This window comes from Perissodus microlepis, chromosome 23, assembly GCF_051167445.1.
Source record: "Perissodus microlepis isolate ML-2025 ecotype Zambia chromosome 23, ASM5116744v1, whole genome shotgun sequence".
In the NCBI taxonomy this organism is placed as follows: domain Eukaryota; kingdom Metazoa; phylum Chordata; class Actinopteri; order Cichliformes; family Cichlidae; genus Perissodus; species Perissodus microlepis.
In genome coordinates this window covers 38757412-38777679 of record NC_140482.1, presented here as the reverse complement: position 1 = coordinate 38777679, position 20268 = coordinate 38757412, and the positions used below count along the sequence as shown (strand labels likewise).

Here is a 20268-nt window from a genome sequence, read left to right as displayed (position 1 = left end):
TTTCTGGGATTTTCTTACCCAGACAATTGAGCATGCATCAAGATAGTATTGTGTAAAATTCTTTGCTGTGACTCTAACTAAATATATGACTGACGCCCCTCAAAACAGAAGGAAAATATTACGTAAAACCACAAATCTGTCTGAAATGACACGACAGGCAGACTTCAAACTGTTTGTTTTGACATGCGAATCTCAATAGGAAATGGGAGGACAGGAGTCACAGAGTTCTTTGATGAGCCGCTCAGAGGATTTGTCTGTGAAAGGGCAGCTGTCCAGAGTGCTGAATTTGTGTTAATCCAGCATATGGTAAAAATAGTGTGGGGGATTTGGGGTGTCAGCCAAGTTTATGAAAATGTGACATATCATTGATAGATATATTTAGATATCAGAGCATCGCTGCAAAAAATTTACATGTGAAGTTATACATGCTCCCATACTTGGAGTGTTGATGTGGCCTTTTTTCACTACTTAACTTTTTTGGGTTTTCTCTGACACAGTAAAAGGCAAAGCTTGAGTAATTTTTCTATTTGAAAGATGACATTTAATGCAATTAGTTTTAATGTAAAGTATCCTCAAATGCATGTCACGGACCCAGTGTGATAGTCTATCATGATACTACTAACATAAACAAGTCTAAACACCTTTTGATTTAGATCATTTATACATGATTGACGGTATAAATAATGCAATATGTGTGCATTGCTGCAGACACATATGTTTTCTGCAATGCCCAACAACCACAGTGTACCTCTGATCTTCCTACCTTTTTATGCCTGAGTGGCATTCTTTCCTCTCCAAAATTGTTCTCGATGGAGTTTCCTGAATTCTTCGTGGACATCTTGGGAATTTTCATCTTCTTTTGTGTTATACTGTCTTCAAATTCTTCTACTGTATCTGTGAGCCCCGGAAATAGAAGCAAGAATAAACTCGTAAAAGTCCCTAAAAAGTTGCATGAATTTTCAAAGTATGCTTTTCAAAGTATCTACGGAAGTGCTCTCATCTGTATTGGTTAGCCTCTCCGTTCTGCCTCTTCAAGGCGACTTTAGCATTAAATGAGGTAGGAATGTAAGCATGTCAGAGGACTGCGGTACAAATGGTCCTGGGCTGGCGACATTGTACCGATCTCCCAGCTCAGACAGATCAGACTCGGGGATTAGTGATGTAGCTAAAGATCGTGCATAGAAAACGACCGTGAGCAAACATTTCTACAACTCCAAATAAACACGAGCAAAAGCATTTCACCTGCACACTTAATCACATTTGCACGATAAACCTACATGAAACGGCTGCGATGCTGACATGTTACTGACAGGTTGCTGTATGTAGTCTGCAACGACTGCAGCACCGCAACCCCTCTGTGGCACGAATCTGCCGATAAGAAAGCTAACATGCAGACTGCAGCCCACCAAAGCCGCCGGATTGGCATCTCAACTACATTTGAGAGCCTCAAAAATAATGACAGATCAGTCACCGGCTGTCAAACATGTTTATAACACGATGACAGCCTTGCGTCTGTACGTCGGCAATAGCATGCTAACACGGAACGAATACAAACCAAGCAAGCTAGCAAGCGTTAGCTTCATGTTGTAAACAACCGTTGTGAGTCGCTAACGTTACATGCCACGTATTTAGCGACACAACCAATACTACCCAACCCAAACAAGAGGGGTAACTTAAGAGACACGGCGCCGTAAGTGTAAAGAACATATAAAACACCGACAACAAGGTATGACTACATACCAAACTTATCTTAGCATATCTAACTAGCATATCTAGCTAGCCACAGCCGAGGACGTTGTTGTTGCTATCGGTGTCAGATTCCAGCTGATCACGTCCTGACAGATCGGGTCAAAAAAAAAAGAAAAAGAAAAAGAAAACACTTGGTTTGACACATTCCTGAGTTTCGCGCACATCAGCGTTACTTGGTCAGACGGCGAAAAGAAGCGTTAAAAAAGACAAAATCTCCTGCGTTAGGAGGACAACTTACCTGCAAGGGCAAGGATCTGTGCTTCGCACGGCTGGCCTGCGCTGCCATTCTCTTCAGTTCTGTGAACCAGATACACCTTCTGATTATCAAAATCTGTTTTGTGCAGAGGTCTGAAATCTTCCACATTTGAAACGGGTAACGCGTAGCACATATCGTCTTCAAAGAATCTAATAAAAGCATACATTATTTACTTCTCTTTGGTCCTGCACTTTGGATATGGTTGACAGTTTTTCCTCACAAAGTATTAAAAAAATATACACATAGGGGGGTTGGGGATGTTGTCTGCGCTCGGCTACTCTTGCCTGGTCCACATCACCAGGGTAGATCATCAAGGCATAAGTAATAGACATGATTTTAACTGTGCTGTTAGAAAGTGCTCGGGTGCGAAGGTATTCAAAAGCAACTAATTTTTTTTGTTAATTTTAAAATTGCTCAAATAAATATTTATATTTAAAATATTTGTAACTTTTTATGATTTGTCATCTCATTCATTTAGGCAACCCTGGCATTTCACTCTGTCTTCTAACTGTTTTAGAAAAGCCATCAAGATGATTACCTGCTTGGTTAGACTTTATTGGTCTCTGTGTGCTTTCCTGCGTTTCCTGGTGTATACTTCTCATCTGTTCCTTGTATAACACCCAAAACACTTAAGGCCAGCTGACAGAAATGAACTCTTTGTTATTGTAAGACAGCCAGGTGGTTATACAACAGGATGGATTTCTCTCAGTTGGTACTCTAATGGAGGGCACCACAGTCGATAAATGACACTAACAATTTCGTTCTGCTTGGGCTGCTGTAATTGAAAAGTAACTGATGCAGAACTATATAGAGCCCCCCCTCCCCCCCCTCCTCACACACGTCTGATATTTCATTTCATAGTTTCAGGCATTTAGTTTAGTTGTGATTAGGCCTCTTTCAAATGCCAGCTTCCCTGTGATGTTTGTTCACTCTCCTGTGTGACCCGTCCCTGAGTCTGTTGATGTATACAAGAACATTTCCAAACAAACAAAGCAACGACAATAACTCTGAAAAACATATTACGTCGCCTCTCATTTTGTTGCAGTTATTGGAGCAGCACTTGAAACTCTTTTCAGTGCAGAGTTACATCTGCCAGTTATTGATTTGAGAGACCAGCTCGTTTCACTTTTCTGTGAAGAATCCATAAGCTGAACTGTCAAAGCTGAACACATTCCTTATACATTTACAAAAGCTGAATTCTTCCACATTTTAAAGCGAATGGACCGACAGTTATTTAGAAGGCTGAGGCTGAGGCAGAGGTATCTTGCGTGTCTACACTAAGTGGAGTAGTCTGGCACACCCGGCAAAATAAAACAGGAATGGGAGTGATAGACGAGAGATTTGAGCAAGTTCTCAACAAGTTGAACAAGGGATTATTGTTAATCTGAGCTTCTGTTCAGTGGCTCTCCCGTCCTTAAAGCTGGGCCCTTCAGCATAAGGCGGGTCAGTTTCTGGAGCATCTCCAGTGTTTAAAACCTCACGATATCATTCCTGCAGCCTGGAGAAGCTAAATGAAAATGTAAACAATTTTTTCAACAAAGGTGCCCCAGAGATTGCAGTACGTTCAGAGACACGATGAGCATACCTTAAATACTGTAAACACAAGAAATAGATGTGCAGCAGTAATAAAACAGGACACAAATGCAGCAATCCACTAAAGACTGTGGTTTAAAACATGAGATCAATAATTGAGAATTTGCGGTATGTGTGTCATGTTTCTGACTGGTGTAATAAGATTTATTGTAACTGTTGCCAGTCTCAATTACCAATATATTGCAGACCCAATAAATGTACAACACCGTATTGATTTAGTTCTAAATATATAAAAGCACACACTACCACGGTCAACCTACACAGGTGTTTTTACTTTTTTCACCTTCTGATAACCAGCTGGATGTAAAAGGACAAGCAAGCATCATCAGCAACAACAGCTACATCATCCAAATATTTTTTACTTTCTAGAAGAAAGAAAAATTGCTGCCTACAGTACTCCCCCCAGCCCCCCACCCACCCCACCCAATAATCCTTTTCACATCCAAAGCTTATTAGATTCTGAATTCTGTCTTTCATAAACTAATTTAAGACAAATGTTCTCGTCTGGTTTCGGAATAACAAAAGAAACACAACTGTAAAGCCTGGTAAACAGATACAGTGTCTTGCAAAAGTATTCGGCCCCCTTGAACTTTCCCACATTTTGTCACATTACAGCCACAAACATGAATCAATTTTATTGGAATTCCATGTGAAAGACCAACACACAGTGGTGCACACATGAGAAGTGGAATGAAAATCATACATGATTCCAAACATTTTTTACAAATAAATAACTGAAAAGTGGGGTGTGCGTAATTATTTAGCTTATCGATTATATATATATATATATATATATATATATATATATATATATACAGGGAGTGCAGAATTATTAGGCAAGTTGTATTTTTGAGGAATAATTTTATTATTGAACAACAACCATGTTCTCAATGAACCCAAAAAACTCATTAATATCAAAGCTGAATGTTTGTGGAAGTAGTTTTTAGTTTGTTTTTAGTTTTAGCTATTTTAGGGGGATATCTGTGTGTGCAGGTGACTATTACTGTGCATAATTATTAGGCAACTTAACAAAAAACAAATATATACCCATTTCAATTATTTATTTTTACCAGTGAAACCAATATAACATCTCCACATTCACAAATATACATTTCTGACATTCAAAAACAAAACAAAAACAAATCAGCGACCAATATAGCCACCTTTCTTTGCAAGGACACTCAAAAGCCTGCCATCCATGGATTCTGTCAGTGTTTTGATCTGTTCACCATCAACATTGCGTGCAGCAGCAACCACAGCCTCCCAGACACTGTTCAGAGAGGTGTACTGTTTCCCCTCCTTGTAAATCTCACATTTGATGATGGACCACAGGTTCTCAATGGGGTTCAGATCAGGTGAACAAGGAGGCCATGTCATTAGTTTTTCTTCTTTTATACCCTTTCTTGCCAGCCACGCTGTGGAGTACTTGGACGGGTGTGATGGAGCATTGTCCTGCATGAAAATCATGTTTTTCTTGAAGGATGCAGACTTCTTCCTGTACCACTGCTTGAAGAAGGTGTCTTCCAGAAACTGGCAGTAGGACTGGGAGTTGAGCTTGACTTCATCCTCAACCCGAAAAGGCCCCACAAGCTCATCTTTGATGATACCAGCCCAAACCAGTACTCCACCTCCACCTTGCTGGCGTCTGAGTTGGACTGGAGCTCTCTGCCCTTTACCAATCCAGCCACGGGCCCATCCATCTGGCCCATCAAGACTCACTCTCATTTCATCAGTCCATAAAACCTTAGAAAAACCAGTCTTGAGATATTTCTTGGCCCAGTCTTGACGTTTCAGCTTGTGTGTCTTGTTCAGTGGTGGTCGTCTTTCAGCCTTTCTTACCTTGGCCATGTCTCTGAGTATTGCACACCTTGTGCTTTTGGGCACTCCAGTGATGTTGCAGCTCTGAAATATGGCCAAACTGGTGGCAAGTGGCATCTTGGCAGCTGCACGCTTGACTTTTCTCAGTTCATGGGCAGTTATTTTGCGCCTTGGTTTTTCCACACGCTTCTTGCGACCCTGTTGACTATTTTGAATGAAACGCTTGATTGTTCGATGATCACGCTTCAGAAGCTTTGCAATTTTGAGACTGCTGCATCCCTCTGCAAGATAGCTCACTATTTTTGACTTTTCTGAGCCTGTCAAGTCCTTCTTTTGACCCATTTTGCCAAAGGAAAGGACGTTGCCTAATAATTATGCACACCTGATATAGGGTGTTGATGTCATTAGACCACACCCCTTCTCATTACAGAGATGCACATCACCTAATATGCTTAATTGGTAGTAGGCTTTCGAGCCTATACAGCTTGGAGTAAGACAACATGCATGAAGAGGATGATGTGGACAAAATACTCATTTGCCTAATAATTCTGCACTCCCTGTATATATATATATATATTGCAGTTATTTATTTGTAAAGAGATGTGTCAGTGTAAAAATTCACCAAATCAAACATGTGGAGCTGCCCGCTGTGGTGACCCTGTGTGATGAAGGGAACAGATTCAAATGCATCAGAGATTTAGGGGAGAAACACCCACGGTATCAATTTCAAACTCCTATGTAGCCTCGTTCTCCAGTTATCAAATTCACAAACAAAAACTCAATCATCCAGGTAAGGAAATCCCCAAAAAACTGAAGAAGTCACTTGAATGAGTGATGAGACGTTTCTCCCACTGAAAACGCTTCATCCACATGAACAGAATTATATTTGGGAAACTGAAGTGAGCGTACCCACACTTGAAACTAAAATTAAACTAAACTGAAAATGAAATTTAAAAGCAAATAAAAACAAAACCTAAAAAAACCATAATAACTCTGTTTTTGACAGTTACATAGCTTATTGTAAATTGGCGCCCTGTTTAAGTGCACCTTAGATTTGTTGTGTGCTAATAGCTTTATGAATCTTTTAAAACTCTTGAGGTAAAGAGCAAAGGATACATAGAAAACACAGATACCCACTGAAAGTTTTGGAAACTTCAGCTATGCTTCACCTCCACCTTCTGCTCTGTGTGCTGGACCCAGCAGCAAGCGTTAAAGTGCTACATCCTGTGTTAAAGCCCCATAACTCATTGTTGATTGAAGTCAGAGTGACAGCCATCGTATGTGCTGTTCCGAAACCTAAATTTTACAAATAAAAACATTGTCATCTTGGTTTTTTTTTGTAGCCAGAAATGTTGATATTTGTAAAATAAGGTGGCAGCTAAATTAGTAACTTATTCTGGGAAGTTGCACATTAACAAGGTGCATCCATGTTCTCTATGAGTGTGCTGCACAGAGACAGATACCTGCTAATTAGTGCTAAGGAACCCAAATAAAATTCTAGCATTTCCCTTACTAAGTCTCTAGCACAGATTTCTTGGACGGACTGTTAGCATAATTAACAGAGTTCCACGACAAGAAGCTCTGCCACTGAGGAGTTGTTTAGCTACCTCAGTAACCTCAAGTCATCCCCTCATCACCAGACTCTGCTTCCTCTATGTAAGGCACGTCAGTGGGATTGAGGTGATCCTCAAAGTATTGCTTCCACTGCCTGGCCTGTCCTCATTTCAAGTCAGTAGCACTATTTTCTCTTAATTGTCCCTTGGGGATAAATAAAGTCTCTCTGATTCTGATTCTCACTGCTTTCTTCTCCTAAGGCATCTGATGTCTTGTTCCATGACCTCTCTGAATACCTTCCATACCTAAGTTTTTGATTCAGGTATTGTCAATGTGGCATTCTGTTGATTCCCTTCAGTTGCATCTACTATCCCACAGGTTAACCAAGTCTAATAGGATTCCTTCTTAATCTTGACTCCCTTCACTTCAAGAGTCCACCACCTGCACCAACCACCTTATGGTCAGGTGGCTCAGCAGTGGAGGTGCACGGTTCATTTGTATTCAGTCCCCTCAGCCTCTTGCAGAATGCTGTTGATGTTCTGCTGTAGGTGGGAGTTGAAGAACTCAAGGACCGGGACCTCATGTACCCTCACTTTATGTATTGGAACACCAGGCCTGTCCAGGATCTTCCCCTACTCCCTGACCCAACTCACCACCAGGTGGTGGTCAGTTGACAGTTTCGCTACTCTGTACATCGCAGTGTCTAAGATGTGCTGCTACAGCTCCAGTTATATCAACACAAAACTGATCATTGACCTGCCACAGAGCTTAGTGCCAAGTGAATGTGTTTGTTTTGGACAAACTATGATTATCACAGAAATCCAGCAATATAACACCACTCAGATTCAGATCTGACAGGCCATTCCTAAGATCACACCCCACAAGGTCTCACTGTCATTGCCCATGTGACCATACCTGCAAATAATAGGACTAGTTCCCCACCTTAAGGAACAGGGAAACAACCCTCTTGCCCAGCAGGCAAATGTACGTGCACCAAACAAAGGGGAATCAAGTATTCGCACCCCTGCTTGCTGGCTCCAGGGAGAGGCCCCAGTAACTCTGTTCCAGGCAGGGAAACATTGTCCCTTGTTCTTTTCTTTTCAGCAAAGGCTTCCACAATGTATGTATGGTTGATGAACTGTTTGGTGTCAATACTGCTGAAAAAAATGTGAGAATGATAAATGAAAACTGAAGTTTTACATCTTTGATTTAAATTGAAAATAAATATTATTAAAACCATTCCAGCAGATGTGTACTTTAAATAAAAATTTTAAAAAAATGACACACAGGCATAATTAGATTCATCAATAAAAAAATGTTTTTTATATATAGTTCTTAGAAGTGTGAATAGATAAAACATACTACGAGACTTGAATTTGATCACTGTGACAAATTTCTGTTACTATGGAAGCTCATTTATAAGTCTATCCAGTATGCTTTTGGATTGTACTGTTATCTTAAAAGTTGATTATTTCAGACAAATACAGATCAGACAGATGAGTGCAATGAGGGAGGGAAAAAAGCATTTCGGGATCTTACACTGGGATAAGCCTGAGATGAGAGGAAAGCCGTTTCTCAGGAGTTGAAATTAAGAAGCTCGAGAAAGTGGTGAAAATCTAATTCTGATATTCTATTGAGCTCACTTTTGCCTAGGAGAAATATACTCAACTAAGATGAGATCTTACTTTAAATCTTCCTTTGCTCTGGGTTGAAATAACATCTTGAAAATCATCTCTTATTGTACTCTAACTTGTAATGGGGAGAGTGGCACCTCTCTGATAGGCAGCAAAATGTAACTGTTTGCGTTTATGTAGTGCTCTGTTATCACAACCTTAATTTGAAGATATCAGTGAGGATAAACAACTTGAATTTGTTTTCATTATTACCAGCTGTGAGACTCTCCTCTGCTTCCTTCGTGCACTGCATCGTGAGAAAACACTGCACGCAAACGGCAAACTCAAAACCGCCTTTAAATTAGTATTTAGTGAAGAATATGAAAGTTTAGTTGGAGTCCATCTGGTAAGTTCCTTATCAGTATAATAATAAGCAACTACAATCATAATAAATATGATAAAGCTGTTTATAAGTAATGATGGACACATGTATACAGGATTTCCATATTTACCGGGACATACCGGAGTGGTGAATGACAGATACATAAAAGCAGCAGCTGAGATGAGGATATCTGATATCCTGAGTCAAAGTTGGAACTCTGACACATTTAACAATAGCCTGTGTACAAACTATAGAAAATTTAAGAGTGAAAAAATAACTTTTCAGTTGGAACTGAAACTCCAGATTTTGTAAAGTTAAATATATTAATTGTTTATACATACTTTGTAGCTTGGAGAGGAGTATCATCATTTATTTGTTAGTTTATGCTCCAAAGACAAGACTATGTGCCTGTATACTTTAGGTTAATATCAAATGCTTATGAAATGGTGAAGTCATGCTAAAGATAGTACTTTACAGTCTAAATTGGCAACATTTTATAAAGAAATTGTATCTGTCAAGTCTGGTTGTGTGGCCGACAGAGGTAGAACCCAAACATAGGGGTAAACTGAAATATGGCTTTATTAAACTAATAGTGCAAAATAACAAGGGTAACAAAACAAGGAAAACCAAACCTCCAACTCAATAAGGAGAACGTACTCCCGAAGGAGGACAAAACCACAGCGGACAAGATGACAAAGAACAAAAAGAGACTCTGGCAACATATACACACCAGGTAATTAAGGAGACTGGAAACAGCAGGAAACACAGCTGAACGGAATCAGACTAGCAAGACATAGGGAAGCAAAACTAAGCACAACACACACAAGACAAGGGAGTTTCAAAATAAAATAGGAAGTTACAAACACTGAGATAAGGACTAAGACATGAGAACTTGATACAGTGACAGGACATTAACAAACATGAAGACATGACCGACTGGGGAGACAGAAAAGACACACAAAAGATCACAGGCTGGAAACAAAGGGAAACTCAGAAGCACAAGAAACAATATTATACTGAGGACTAGATACAGAGCTACAACATGAACCACATCTCAAAGAAAACTCGAAACATCCTAAAACTCTAGATGCTGGGTCAACCACGACAGTATCTGCATTTGGACATGGGCAATGTTGATATTAGACAAATATAACCCGAGTAAATGTAAAATGCAGTTTTTAAATGACTATTTCATTCATTAAGGAAAACAAGTTATCCAAACCTACCTGGCCATAATAAACCACCCATTCCACCCCCACCATTTATTAAATCGAGGATTAACTGGGCGATCGTGGCTCAAGAGTTGGCTGTCCACCTTGTAATCTGAAGGTTGCCGGTTCGAGCCCCGGCTCCGACAGTCTCGGTCGTTGTGTCCTTGGGCAAGATACTTCACCCGTTGCCTACTGGTGGTGGTCAGAGGGCCCGGTGGCGCCAGTGTCTAGCAGCCTCGCCTCTGTCAGTGCGCCCCAGGGCAGCTGTGGCTACAATGTAGCTGCCATCACCTGTGTGTGAATGACTGAATGTAGTGTAAAGCGCTTTGGGGTCCTTAGGGACTAAGTATAATATAGGCCATTTACCAACTGTGATTAACCACACGTTTTTGAAAGCTGATTTCACTTTCGATAGTCTGATTACTGCCAGACATGTTGAATCAAGAAATCCCTTAAATATAACCTGTCTGACAAAATGAACTTGACTAAAAGATCAGAAACAAATCGTGCCAGGATCTAAAGAAACTGAAGAAGAGATGAGAAACAAAGTCACTGAAATCCATCAGTCTGGAAGGGGTTACGAAGACATTTCTAGGGTTTTGGGAATTCAGAGAACCACGGTGAAAGCAGTTACCGACAAATCGAGGACATTCGAAACAGTGGTGAATGAAAACGACTCGACGACTCATCCATGAGGTCACAAAAGAACCCAGAACTACATCTAAAGAACTGCAGGTCCTTGCTTGCCTCAGTTAATGTCAGCGTTCATGATTCAACAATATTAAAGAAAATAAGCATAAGTGGGACAAATATGCACAAAAATAAACCAAGAAGGGGGCAAATATTTTTCACTTTACTGCACTGCACCTATGAACACAGTGAAATTGAAGGAATATATTCTCTTTTATGTTCACTGGTCTTCCACTTCACTATCATTGCTCTGCATTGTTGAATTATCTGTGGTATCTCTAATCAGCTTTACAGATTTTTTAGTTCCTTGAAAATATTAAACTGCTTGCTATAATGCATTTTTACGTACAAATATTTTATTCAAAACTAAATATGATAACATAGTATTTATACCATAAGTTTAGTCTGTAAGGATGGCGTGTGCAATTTATATAAAACCTACAAACTAAATCCACTTTTTTACCCCAATGAACCGCTGACTGATTATGAAGTTTCTTCAGTATTGATTACTACTTAACATATGATCTGTTTTTCTACGATTTCTATTGGATTTTGCAACAATATGGAACAAAAGAAAAAAAAATCAAAGCCACCCAAGCAGTTAATATTGTATAATTTTAAATATTCTAATTTATTCGAGTAAGAGGACTGGAGAGGGACAAAATAATATGTTTAAATTATCACTACAAAGGACAAAGAGCGGGACTGGGATATTTATCAAAATAAACAAACTCTTGCATATATAATTATGTGATTATGCAACTTCTCTTTCTATGTATAAACAGAAATACATGGGCCGAGGATATCTGCAAGTTATTACCACCGAGGAGCCTTCTAATCTAGGTCTAAAATGACCTATGCACACCGAAAATGCTGTTAAATAAAAACAGTTTAAAGTGAAATGCTCTGTGCTCATTGTTGTGTGTTGAGTTTTAACCTTTAGAAAATAAATTCACAGCTGCTATTTATTTAATAAACCTATAATGCTCCTTTTGTTTTAACAATTAGTCAAGCCCACAAAATCTGTTCTGATTTATCCTAAACTATTGGCACGCTAATTAGCTGGAGCTACAGCGATTCATTAAAGCGGAGGAATAACTCAAGATAATATTTTAGCAATATTTTATCTGTGGGGGAATTTGATCGGCTAAAGACTCGAGTCAGGACAGAAGCCAGACATCATGTCCTGCCTATTAGCTCCACACTGCCAGGCTCATCTATCTTTATTGGTCATCCATTAGCCTGCATTAAAGGGAGACACGGGATAATAGCAGTAATGATGCTGATGATGGAATTAGACTGTGGGCACACACGTCATGAATGAAGTGTTGCGCCTGGAATCATAAAGAGCTCCCAAAGACGAACGGACAGATGGACGGACAGTTAAAGTTTACAGCCCCGCGTGTGTGCGTTTGTATGTGCGACACACAAATGCACAGAGAAAAAGAGCAGAAGATGGAAAAAAAGTGTGCGCAGTAACTTTAGTGCACGTCGACAGCCAATCTAAAGGCAACACCTGTGCCTGTCTGCAGGTTGGACAGATGCTGGTACAGGTGTGTGCGTGATGATTGTTGGCAGGGCAGCCACAGCATACAGACACCACAATCAGCAAAGTGACAATGCCAGGCATTAGGCAGCCAGGGATCATTAAGGTAACTTTCTGGAAATAAACTCCAAGATGGGGGTAGCCCCAAGCAAAATGAAGATATGGATGTGCGGTTCCACGATGACGGGTTCAGAGAGGCATAAACGTCTTTTATGGTCAACGCGCTGCTACAATCAATCACAACTGTTTACTGTCCGGGGTAAAACCATTTTCCTGTTTTGGTTTGAATCATCTCACCAGGCTTTCTCTTATTATGCCTCTTAATTAGCTCTGCATGAATTACTAATCAACCATGAAGAAGGCATTCACCAATTTAAAAAGTGATAGCCCATGAAATCAACAGCGCAGTCTCATACAAGGACATCAGTTACTAATGCTGCGGGGCCTGAAAAACAGACCTTTGACTGAAATAAGAAAGACGTGTGTGGAGCACAAACACATGCGGTGGCAAAGCTTATTGTGAATAAATACTTCATTAAGTATTTAGAATGGTATCAGTGCAGGCCTCGCCTTCATGCTGTGCATACTCAGTGATTCACCCAGGAGACATTGATCTTCTTCACGAGGAACATAATGACCACCAGAGAAATACTGATCATATTTCAGCACCAGTCAATTCAGTTCATTAGGGCCACTCTGCCTCCTGCTGTGGACCTGCATTGATCCTGCCAGTGTCACCAGACTGTTATTCTCTGCTAACTAGATAGGAAACTCGCTAAACTGTAATTTATACAGTTGCAGCAACAAGTCGAACAATAGACTACAGGGAACAAACAAGCAGAAATATATGAAAGAGTGCAGATTGGCCTATCTGTGTAATAGCAGCATGGGCTGTCTGCCTCTGTGCCCTTTCTGCGTCGGCATCAAATGTCAGGCACGACACAAGAAATCCTAAAAGTATCAAGGCTGTCCCCGGGTTTCAGAGAGAGTTTTTCTTATGCCTCTAATACCTTTTCCACCTTCTCCTCTCCTCTAATCTCCACTTATCTGGCAGCCAGGTGAGCTGCAGCACATGGCTGGTGGGCAGGCTTTGGTCTGTGGGAATACAGCTCATCTTAATGGTATTTTCCCCCCTTTTCCTCCTCTTCCCTGTGCTTCTCTTACCCTTTCCTCCAGGGCAGCTGTCAGACAGAGACGGAGGCAGCCAGAGAACTTTTCATTGCAGCTGTAACAGACAGCGGGGAGCCGCTGGGATTGGACGAGCGACCAAAGCCGCCCGTCATGCAGAGGGGCAGCCAGGCTCACGGGTGCATAACATCTGACAGATAATAGCAGATAAAACCTGGGCCAACCAGCAGCCCGCTCCTCACTGGGGGATGGAAGGCCCGTGGTGATGGGTGGGGGATCAGATCGAGGTTGCAGGGGCATGATGAGGGCCAAAGAGCTTTGACAACTAACGGCCTTTATTTAACCACCAACTGGCCATCCACAGACCCACGCCCACACACAGTAGTCAAGGACAGGCAAGGTCACTGACCTCAAATCTCTACACTGCAGCTTACTGTACACCTGGGCAGGTTAATACTGAATCTGAGCTTAATGTTGTGCAGCTGCTGTGTTTGAAAAAGGATATAAAAAGCCAACAATCTGCTTATTTTTCCCCACATTACTTTATTTTCTTTTAAGAGCTTGCACTAATTTCAGCTGAAAGAGTTGTGAGTCTCTAAAGGACAGTAGAGTTTATCTTCTATGCTTCCATTAACATCTTAATTTATATCTAAATCTGCAATGCAAATGGACCTGTTTCAGTTAAAAAAATAATGGTGACAAAACACATTTAAATCTGTGTACATATATGCAGTGGTGTCCATTTACGTTGGCCCTACTTTATGCCTACCTGTCACTACCTGTCAGATATTTCCCAAAAAATTCTTTCCTCTACATCAAAAAGACAACACAAACAGCATAACATTGCATTTTCTCTGTTCTTCAGCCAGGACAAACACAAACACACACACACACACACACACACTTCCTGAGATTCTTGCTTTCAGTGTGAAAAAGAAAGCCACATGTCATGCTGTCCAGATGCAGGATGCCAGCTGATGTGACAATGGGAAACACTGTTTGTCTCCCGGTGCTGAGAGACACATTTAGTTTTATGGATGAGAAAACAGTCAACACAAATCTGGCAATCACCCGCTGAGAGGCCTGAAACACACAGGCACACTACAGTCAGCCCACCGAGCAGGAACCAGGTCAGGTACAAATGGTAAAATGTTTCCTGTAACAAAAACCATTCAGTCTCCAAATAACATGTTTTTAAAAAAGAAACAGAGTTAAGCAGAATTATCGAGAAACCTAAACATTACCATTCCCTTCCTGAATGTCTGCTATAAGCGGTTTGTTGACTATGATTGGCCAGTAAAGCTCTATCTGTATAGTTCCTTGGTCTCCAACAGAGGTCAGTACAAAGTCACACACACACACAAACAGAACAGCAGAAAGACATAATGAGCTGAGGAACTTTCTAGATTGAAAAGACTTCAGTGTCTGGAGCGGCAATTAAAAAAGAATCTCCCCTGCAGAAATAAATTATGTATATTTTTTTATTTATACATTCAGGACTCAACATACACACCTGTTGTGCCACATGCTCCAAACATAGATCTGACAGAAGGACTCAGGCTGAAAATGACCATCAACCAGACATTGAGTCTCTTGGCAGTTTACCAGCAGTATGTCCTGCTTTAACAGTGCGGTACTTTTAATGCCTCGTCATAGTCAAAACTATATATTAAAAGAGAAAGTAAAGTAACTTAAATAAATGAATACTTATCATCCTGAAAGCTCTAAAGCAAGGAGAACTGCAATAAGTTGGAAAAAGTAATATAGTAGTTGTTTAGAGAGACAAGGTCCTCTAAAGACACACATGCGCGCGCACACACACACACACAGAGTGCAAAAACTCACTCCACCAGCCATAACACAGAGACAGAATGGCATCAACCTCCATTATCTAGTCCCTATGCTGCTAACACAAAAGGCTCCCTGGAACAAAAATCCAATCAGTCCTCTCTAGGAGGATTTGCTCCACAGCAGTACTCAGCAACACTGGTGGCTCTGCTGGTGACAAAGAAATAATCTCAGAGCCCACAGCCTGTTCACAGACTGTTTACTGCCTTCGTCACATCGTCCTTTTAGAAAGAGGACAGAGTCTGTGCTTCTATGTTGTCATTTTAGTGTCCTCTGAGTTTAGCCCCTACACCCCCACCCCCCATCTCTCTCCCGTTTTCTGTATGCAAAAACATGAAACACATGGTTGGCTGTGGAAACAGTGCATGAAATTACTGTATTTGTAACACAGCGAATATTTATTCTAAGCATTATCAGGATAAGCTTGAGAAAAAGAACCTCCCGGCATATGGGCTATATAGAAACAGGTGTTAAATAATTGTTTGATGACAAACAATTTCAAAATATTTTCAATATCGTGCTGCCCCTAACTCTCTCCCTGCCTCCGTCTCTGCCTCTGGCTCCTCTCTCTCACAGTCCTCCATTCTTTGTCTGGTAAATTATCACACTCGTTCTCCATTCATTAGCATGCTGCTGCTTATTTAGGTACGCTGCTGAGAAGCCTTCAACAAAATCAACTGGAAAATACTCAATATGATGCGGCCAGCGCAGCCCTCTTCTTTCCTCCCACCCGCCCTTCATCTCTTTCACCGTTTGTTTCTTAAACCACATCAAAATAGAAGCATAGGTCCCCCATAATAAAGAGGAGGGAGATAAAATATGCAAATTCACAGAGAAAGAATAAAATTAGGGCAGTAATAGGAGGTGTTGTTTTCACAGCTGCTCATTTACACAAAAGCCAGATAGTATTTTTAATATAATATAAATAATCTGGTTCCTTTTTTCCTACTTTTTCTTTCCTCCTTTTTTCCCTCTAGGTGTAAAATCATACTTCCGATCCACTGAAAACAAAATCTCTGCAGCTTGAAAGTCAGCCAAGCTTGCACTCATCGAGACACTTGATCAGCTCAGGTTTGTACACCAGGAACCAGGAGGTCACACGCAGGTTGTTCCACAGTTCTTTTTTCACCTTTTCTCAGTAAACCCAGGCTGGCTGGAAATGCTGCTTCCTCCTCTGAAGTCAGCAAAAAAGACTATTCTCAGTGCGGAAGCTGCTACAGACTACAGTAGGTGGACCAGGTGATAGGGCAGCAATGTGTAAGTAGCTCAGAAGTACTTAGACCAACACATCATACAGCATAATAGCTTCGCAGTGTAACAGTGTTACCAACTGGAGAAAAAAAAAGGAGACCTAATTAACATTTCAGAGAAACAGAGTGAGCTTGGCTAAAAGGTGCTAAAGACAAAAGTGTAATTGCTTTGTTGCTTCTAAGCTCTAGGATGTGTGGCTATGAAAAGATGGAAGTAGAAAAGAAAAACGTCATAAATAAATTTCTTATGTTTGAGCCCAACTCAAAGGGGAATTTGGTCTGACAGATAAAGATCAGCTGATGAAAGTCTACAGCCGAGCGAAAAGAAACTGGTACACATGAGCGGGTTAACTTTAATTATTTTTTTTCCTGCAAGATTAAAGACGGAAAGATTACTGTTCTGGCACAAACATCTTTTCATTAAAGTAAATCAGAAATTGTACCAACATAAACTTAAAATAATAATCTCTTTCGTTTTTCACAAAGCAAGGATGTCACGTTTTAGAGGCAGTCTTTGGACACTAATACTGTGGCTCAACTCAACAGATGCAATTTTCATGAAGGCCATGAAAAGTACATCACATTCAAACTAAATGAACCACCTCAACAAGGACATGACTTCACAATACATCACTGCATTGTTCTGGTCAGAGACTTTTATCTGTTCAATAAAGAAGAAAGTCAGGCTGCTGTATGGTACAAATGAGAGAAAAAATACTTTGCTGACCCCAAACTCATGCAGGAGACGGTTTAGTTCAAAGAAACCGACAACGTGTTCTGGTGTTTTCTGAAATACTGAGACACTGTAGAGACTGTACGCGTCTGTGGAAAACAATACAGGGAATTTATAGGTTACGTTTTTAACCTGTTCATTTTTTGTAAGCAAAAGAAGCAGTGAGTTACATGGCTGAGCATTTCCACCTTAGAACTGTAGAGTACCAGAGGAGAATTTTTAAAATAATATTTAAAAAGACAGACATCCATGAGACACTAGAGGACCAACGTCAACCAAGTCAACGATGGCAACAATTAACAGTTTGTCAACATTCAGCACTTTTCCTACGGCTCTGTAATATTAAATACTTTATACATATAATTCAAAGACGTGAAGTTCTCATTCATTCATTTCCTCCTGTTTAAAGGATATAATGTTTATTCTGCAGTTCATAGCAGGATAACCTACATTAACAGTAAGTAACAGAATCAACTTTTTTTTGTTATGTGCAATCTTCAAGGCTTTATAACTTGACATGTAGGAAAAAGCAGCAGCTTTGTGTCTGAAATTGGTTTAAGATGAATTAGTTTGAATCCTCTAAGTTAGGGGTGTCAAACATAAGGGCCGGGGGCCCGAATCAGCCGAGCGCAGACTACAATCCGGCCCACTGGACAGCTTTGGGAAATGTGAAGGAGGGCATAAACTGTATTTTTAATACATTTTACAGCATTTTCCTACTGACAAAAATCTCCCACATGGATATTCATACTACACCAACATAATTAAGTAATAGTAAAATAATTAAATGAGCTGTTTTTTTCACTAATGTTGGATTTTTTAAAAAGTAGGTCAACAGTTAAAAAACAAAAACAAACAAACAAGCAAAATTTTTTAAAAAAAATGACATTTTGTGTAATTTCTTTCTCATAATATGAGCGCAAAGTGTTGACAGACTTTGTTAAGTTATTACAGCAGCATTTAATTATTTATTATGTATAAAAACAGAGACACAATGTTCACACTTCACTTATGTTAAGACATTATTGACAGAAAGATGAGTTTCACTGGTCTACTTAAGAGCAAGATAATCAAATGAGTTTGACCTCCGTGCTCTAGGTCCTTTACATATTATCTAAACAACAAAGTTAATACTAGCAACCGCCAGCGCTACTCGTCAGCCTCCTAATAAACACACCCATCGTATCAATTTCGAAATCCTACATCAGCTTGTTCTCAAGTCATTACATTCACAGCATTTTCAGAAAACTTACTCTGACCTTCAGGTCGAGGTCACCGAGATTCAAACTTGTCTGAGATTTTTAATAGACACAACTACGGTATCAATTTGAGAATCCTGGGTCACTTCCTTCTCGAGTTATCGCATTGACAAGATTTTAAAGATTTTAAAACTTGACCTTTGACCCTGATCTTTAGGTCGAGGTCACTGAGATTCAAACTTTTCCGAGATTTTTAGCAGACACATCTGTGGTACCAATTTGAAGCTCCTACGTCGCCTTGTTTGGATGGCGTCCGCCCGGCGGGGTGACGACGGTACCCCATCAGCCTTTTACGACTGAAGGGTAAAAAATGATGTGCCTCTTTAACCAAGATGCAATAATATTTAGAATTTTAATACTACACACCATATGCATACCACTGCTTTAAAATGCTTCCCACGCTACAATAGTCGACCTGTAGCTATACATATCTGTAATGAAAGATTCACACACTCAGTGCTCAAAATGTGACCTTTGACCTAAGAGATATATACTGTGGTTTCGTCTGGTGAAAGCAAAGCACAGAACACAAAGAATATCTGTAAAAAGACAGACTCTAATGAAGAACATTTCTATTCTGTTCTGACAGAAACAGCAGGAAAATGGAGATACAAAGGGAGAAGTGATAGACTGAAAGAAAAGAAAGTCAGAAGAGAGATCTGAGAACTGCCTATTATCTCCACGCTGCCTCATTGCGTTAGACACACACGCTGCACGCTTCTGTGCACAAACCCAAAAGTGTGCGCACAAGAACACGCACGCACTCAGACACCCTCCTCTCAAATCGGCCCAGATCTCATGAATATGATTGACCTTTTTTCCACTGTAATGCTGAGAGTGCATAAAGGGGAAAGGAGAAACTAAACAGAGGCAAGCAGAGTTAATTTAGAACAACACATTATTGGGTGCTGACTGCAGATATGGAAAAGGACAATCTAATCGATAAGCCAAAAGAATGACAATGGCCTCTCAAATCAATGCCTGCACCCCATTTTCTCACTGTTAAAAGACAAAGCCTTTAATGCAGGTGTTGCTGCTGTTGTTCGCTCTTGTGCCTGTTCGTGTGTGCGTGCATTATGCGTTAATGTGTGTGTACGTACCTGGCTGCTGCTGTGGTGGAACAGTTGCCAGGACTAATCATTATATAGTTGTGGCGGGGCTGGAAAGGTCAGCAGTCTGAAATGTCAGGCTGTGTTCAACAGGAGCCAGATGCAGTCGTGCGCCGCTCAAGTGTCCAATTAAAGAAGGCCGAGTGAGGTTTGAGTGGGTCTGTGTGTGGGAGTGTGTGTGAAATGAGAAAGATGGAGGGATCAGATACTGAGTGTTTTGTTTTGGCTTTCCTAAATATCTGTATATAGGACCTGAATATACCATATAAAGTATATATAAAGTATATAAAGTATATATGTATATATATATTTATATATATATATATATACATATACACACTGGAGCAGGCTTTTGTCAGGGTAGCCTCAGAAACGACTAACGAGCTATTCACTAATCAATACAATCTCTCAGTCAGCATTTCTTGCAGTGGTCTTTCTGAAGTCCCGGGGTTTACAGTCTAAGACGCCACGTCATCCACAAGTTAAGGAGGATTTCTTTGTGAGCACAGAAAGACATAAAGCTCCACTA

At 40.3% G+C, this 20268-nt stretch overlaps 1 protein-coding gene across 5 annotated transcripts in view; it reads right to left on the bottom strand.

Annotated features, from left to right (window-relative positions):
* agbl4 (AGBL carboxypeptidase 4) overlaps nucleotides 1-20268 on the bottom strand; it is a 346701-nt gene that overhangs the window by 78077 nt on the left and 248356 nt on the right. The window contains exons 1-3 of one of the 5 annotated variants that reach the window (XM_084920461.1): nucleotides 2170-2275; nucleotides 1988-2046; nucleotides 764-894 (exon numbers count right to left, since the gene is read on the bottom strand). The exons of 1 other annotated variant lie outside the window; for it this stretch is intronic. In XM_084920461.1, coding sequence (XP_084776587.1) covers nucleotides 764-853 — 90 coding nt within the window. In that variant the 5' untranslated portion in view covers nucleotides 854-894; nucleotides 1988-2046; nucleotides 2170-2275. Of the gene's footprint in view, nucleotides 1-763; nucleotides 895-1740; nucleotides 1955-1987; nucleotides 2297-20268 lie in introns of those variants that run through there. 3 more of the 5 variants (XM_084920464.1, XM_084920460.1, XM_084920462.1) reach the window with 3 other exon arrangements.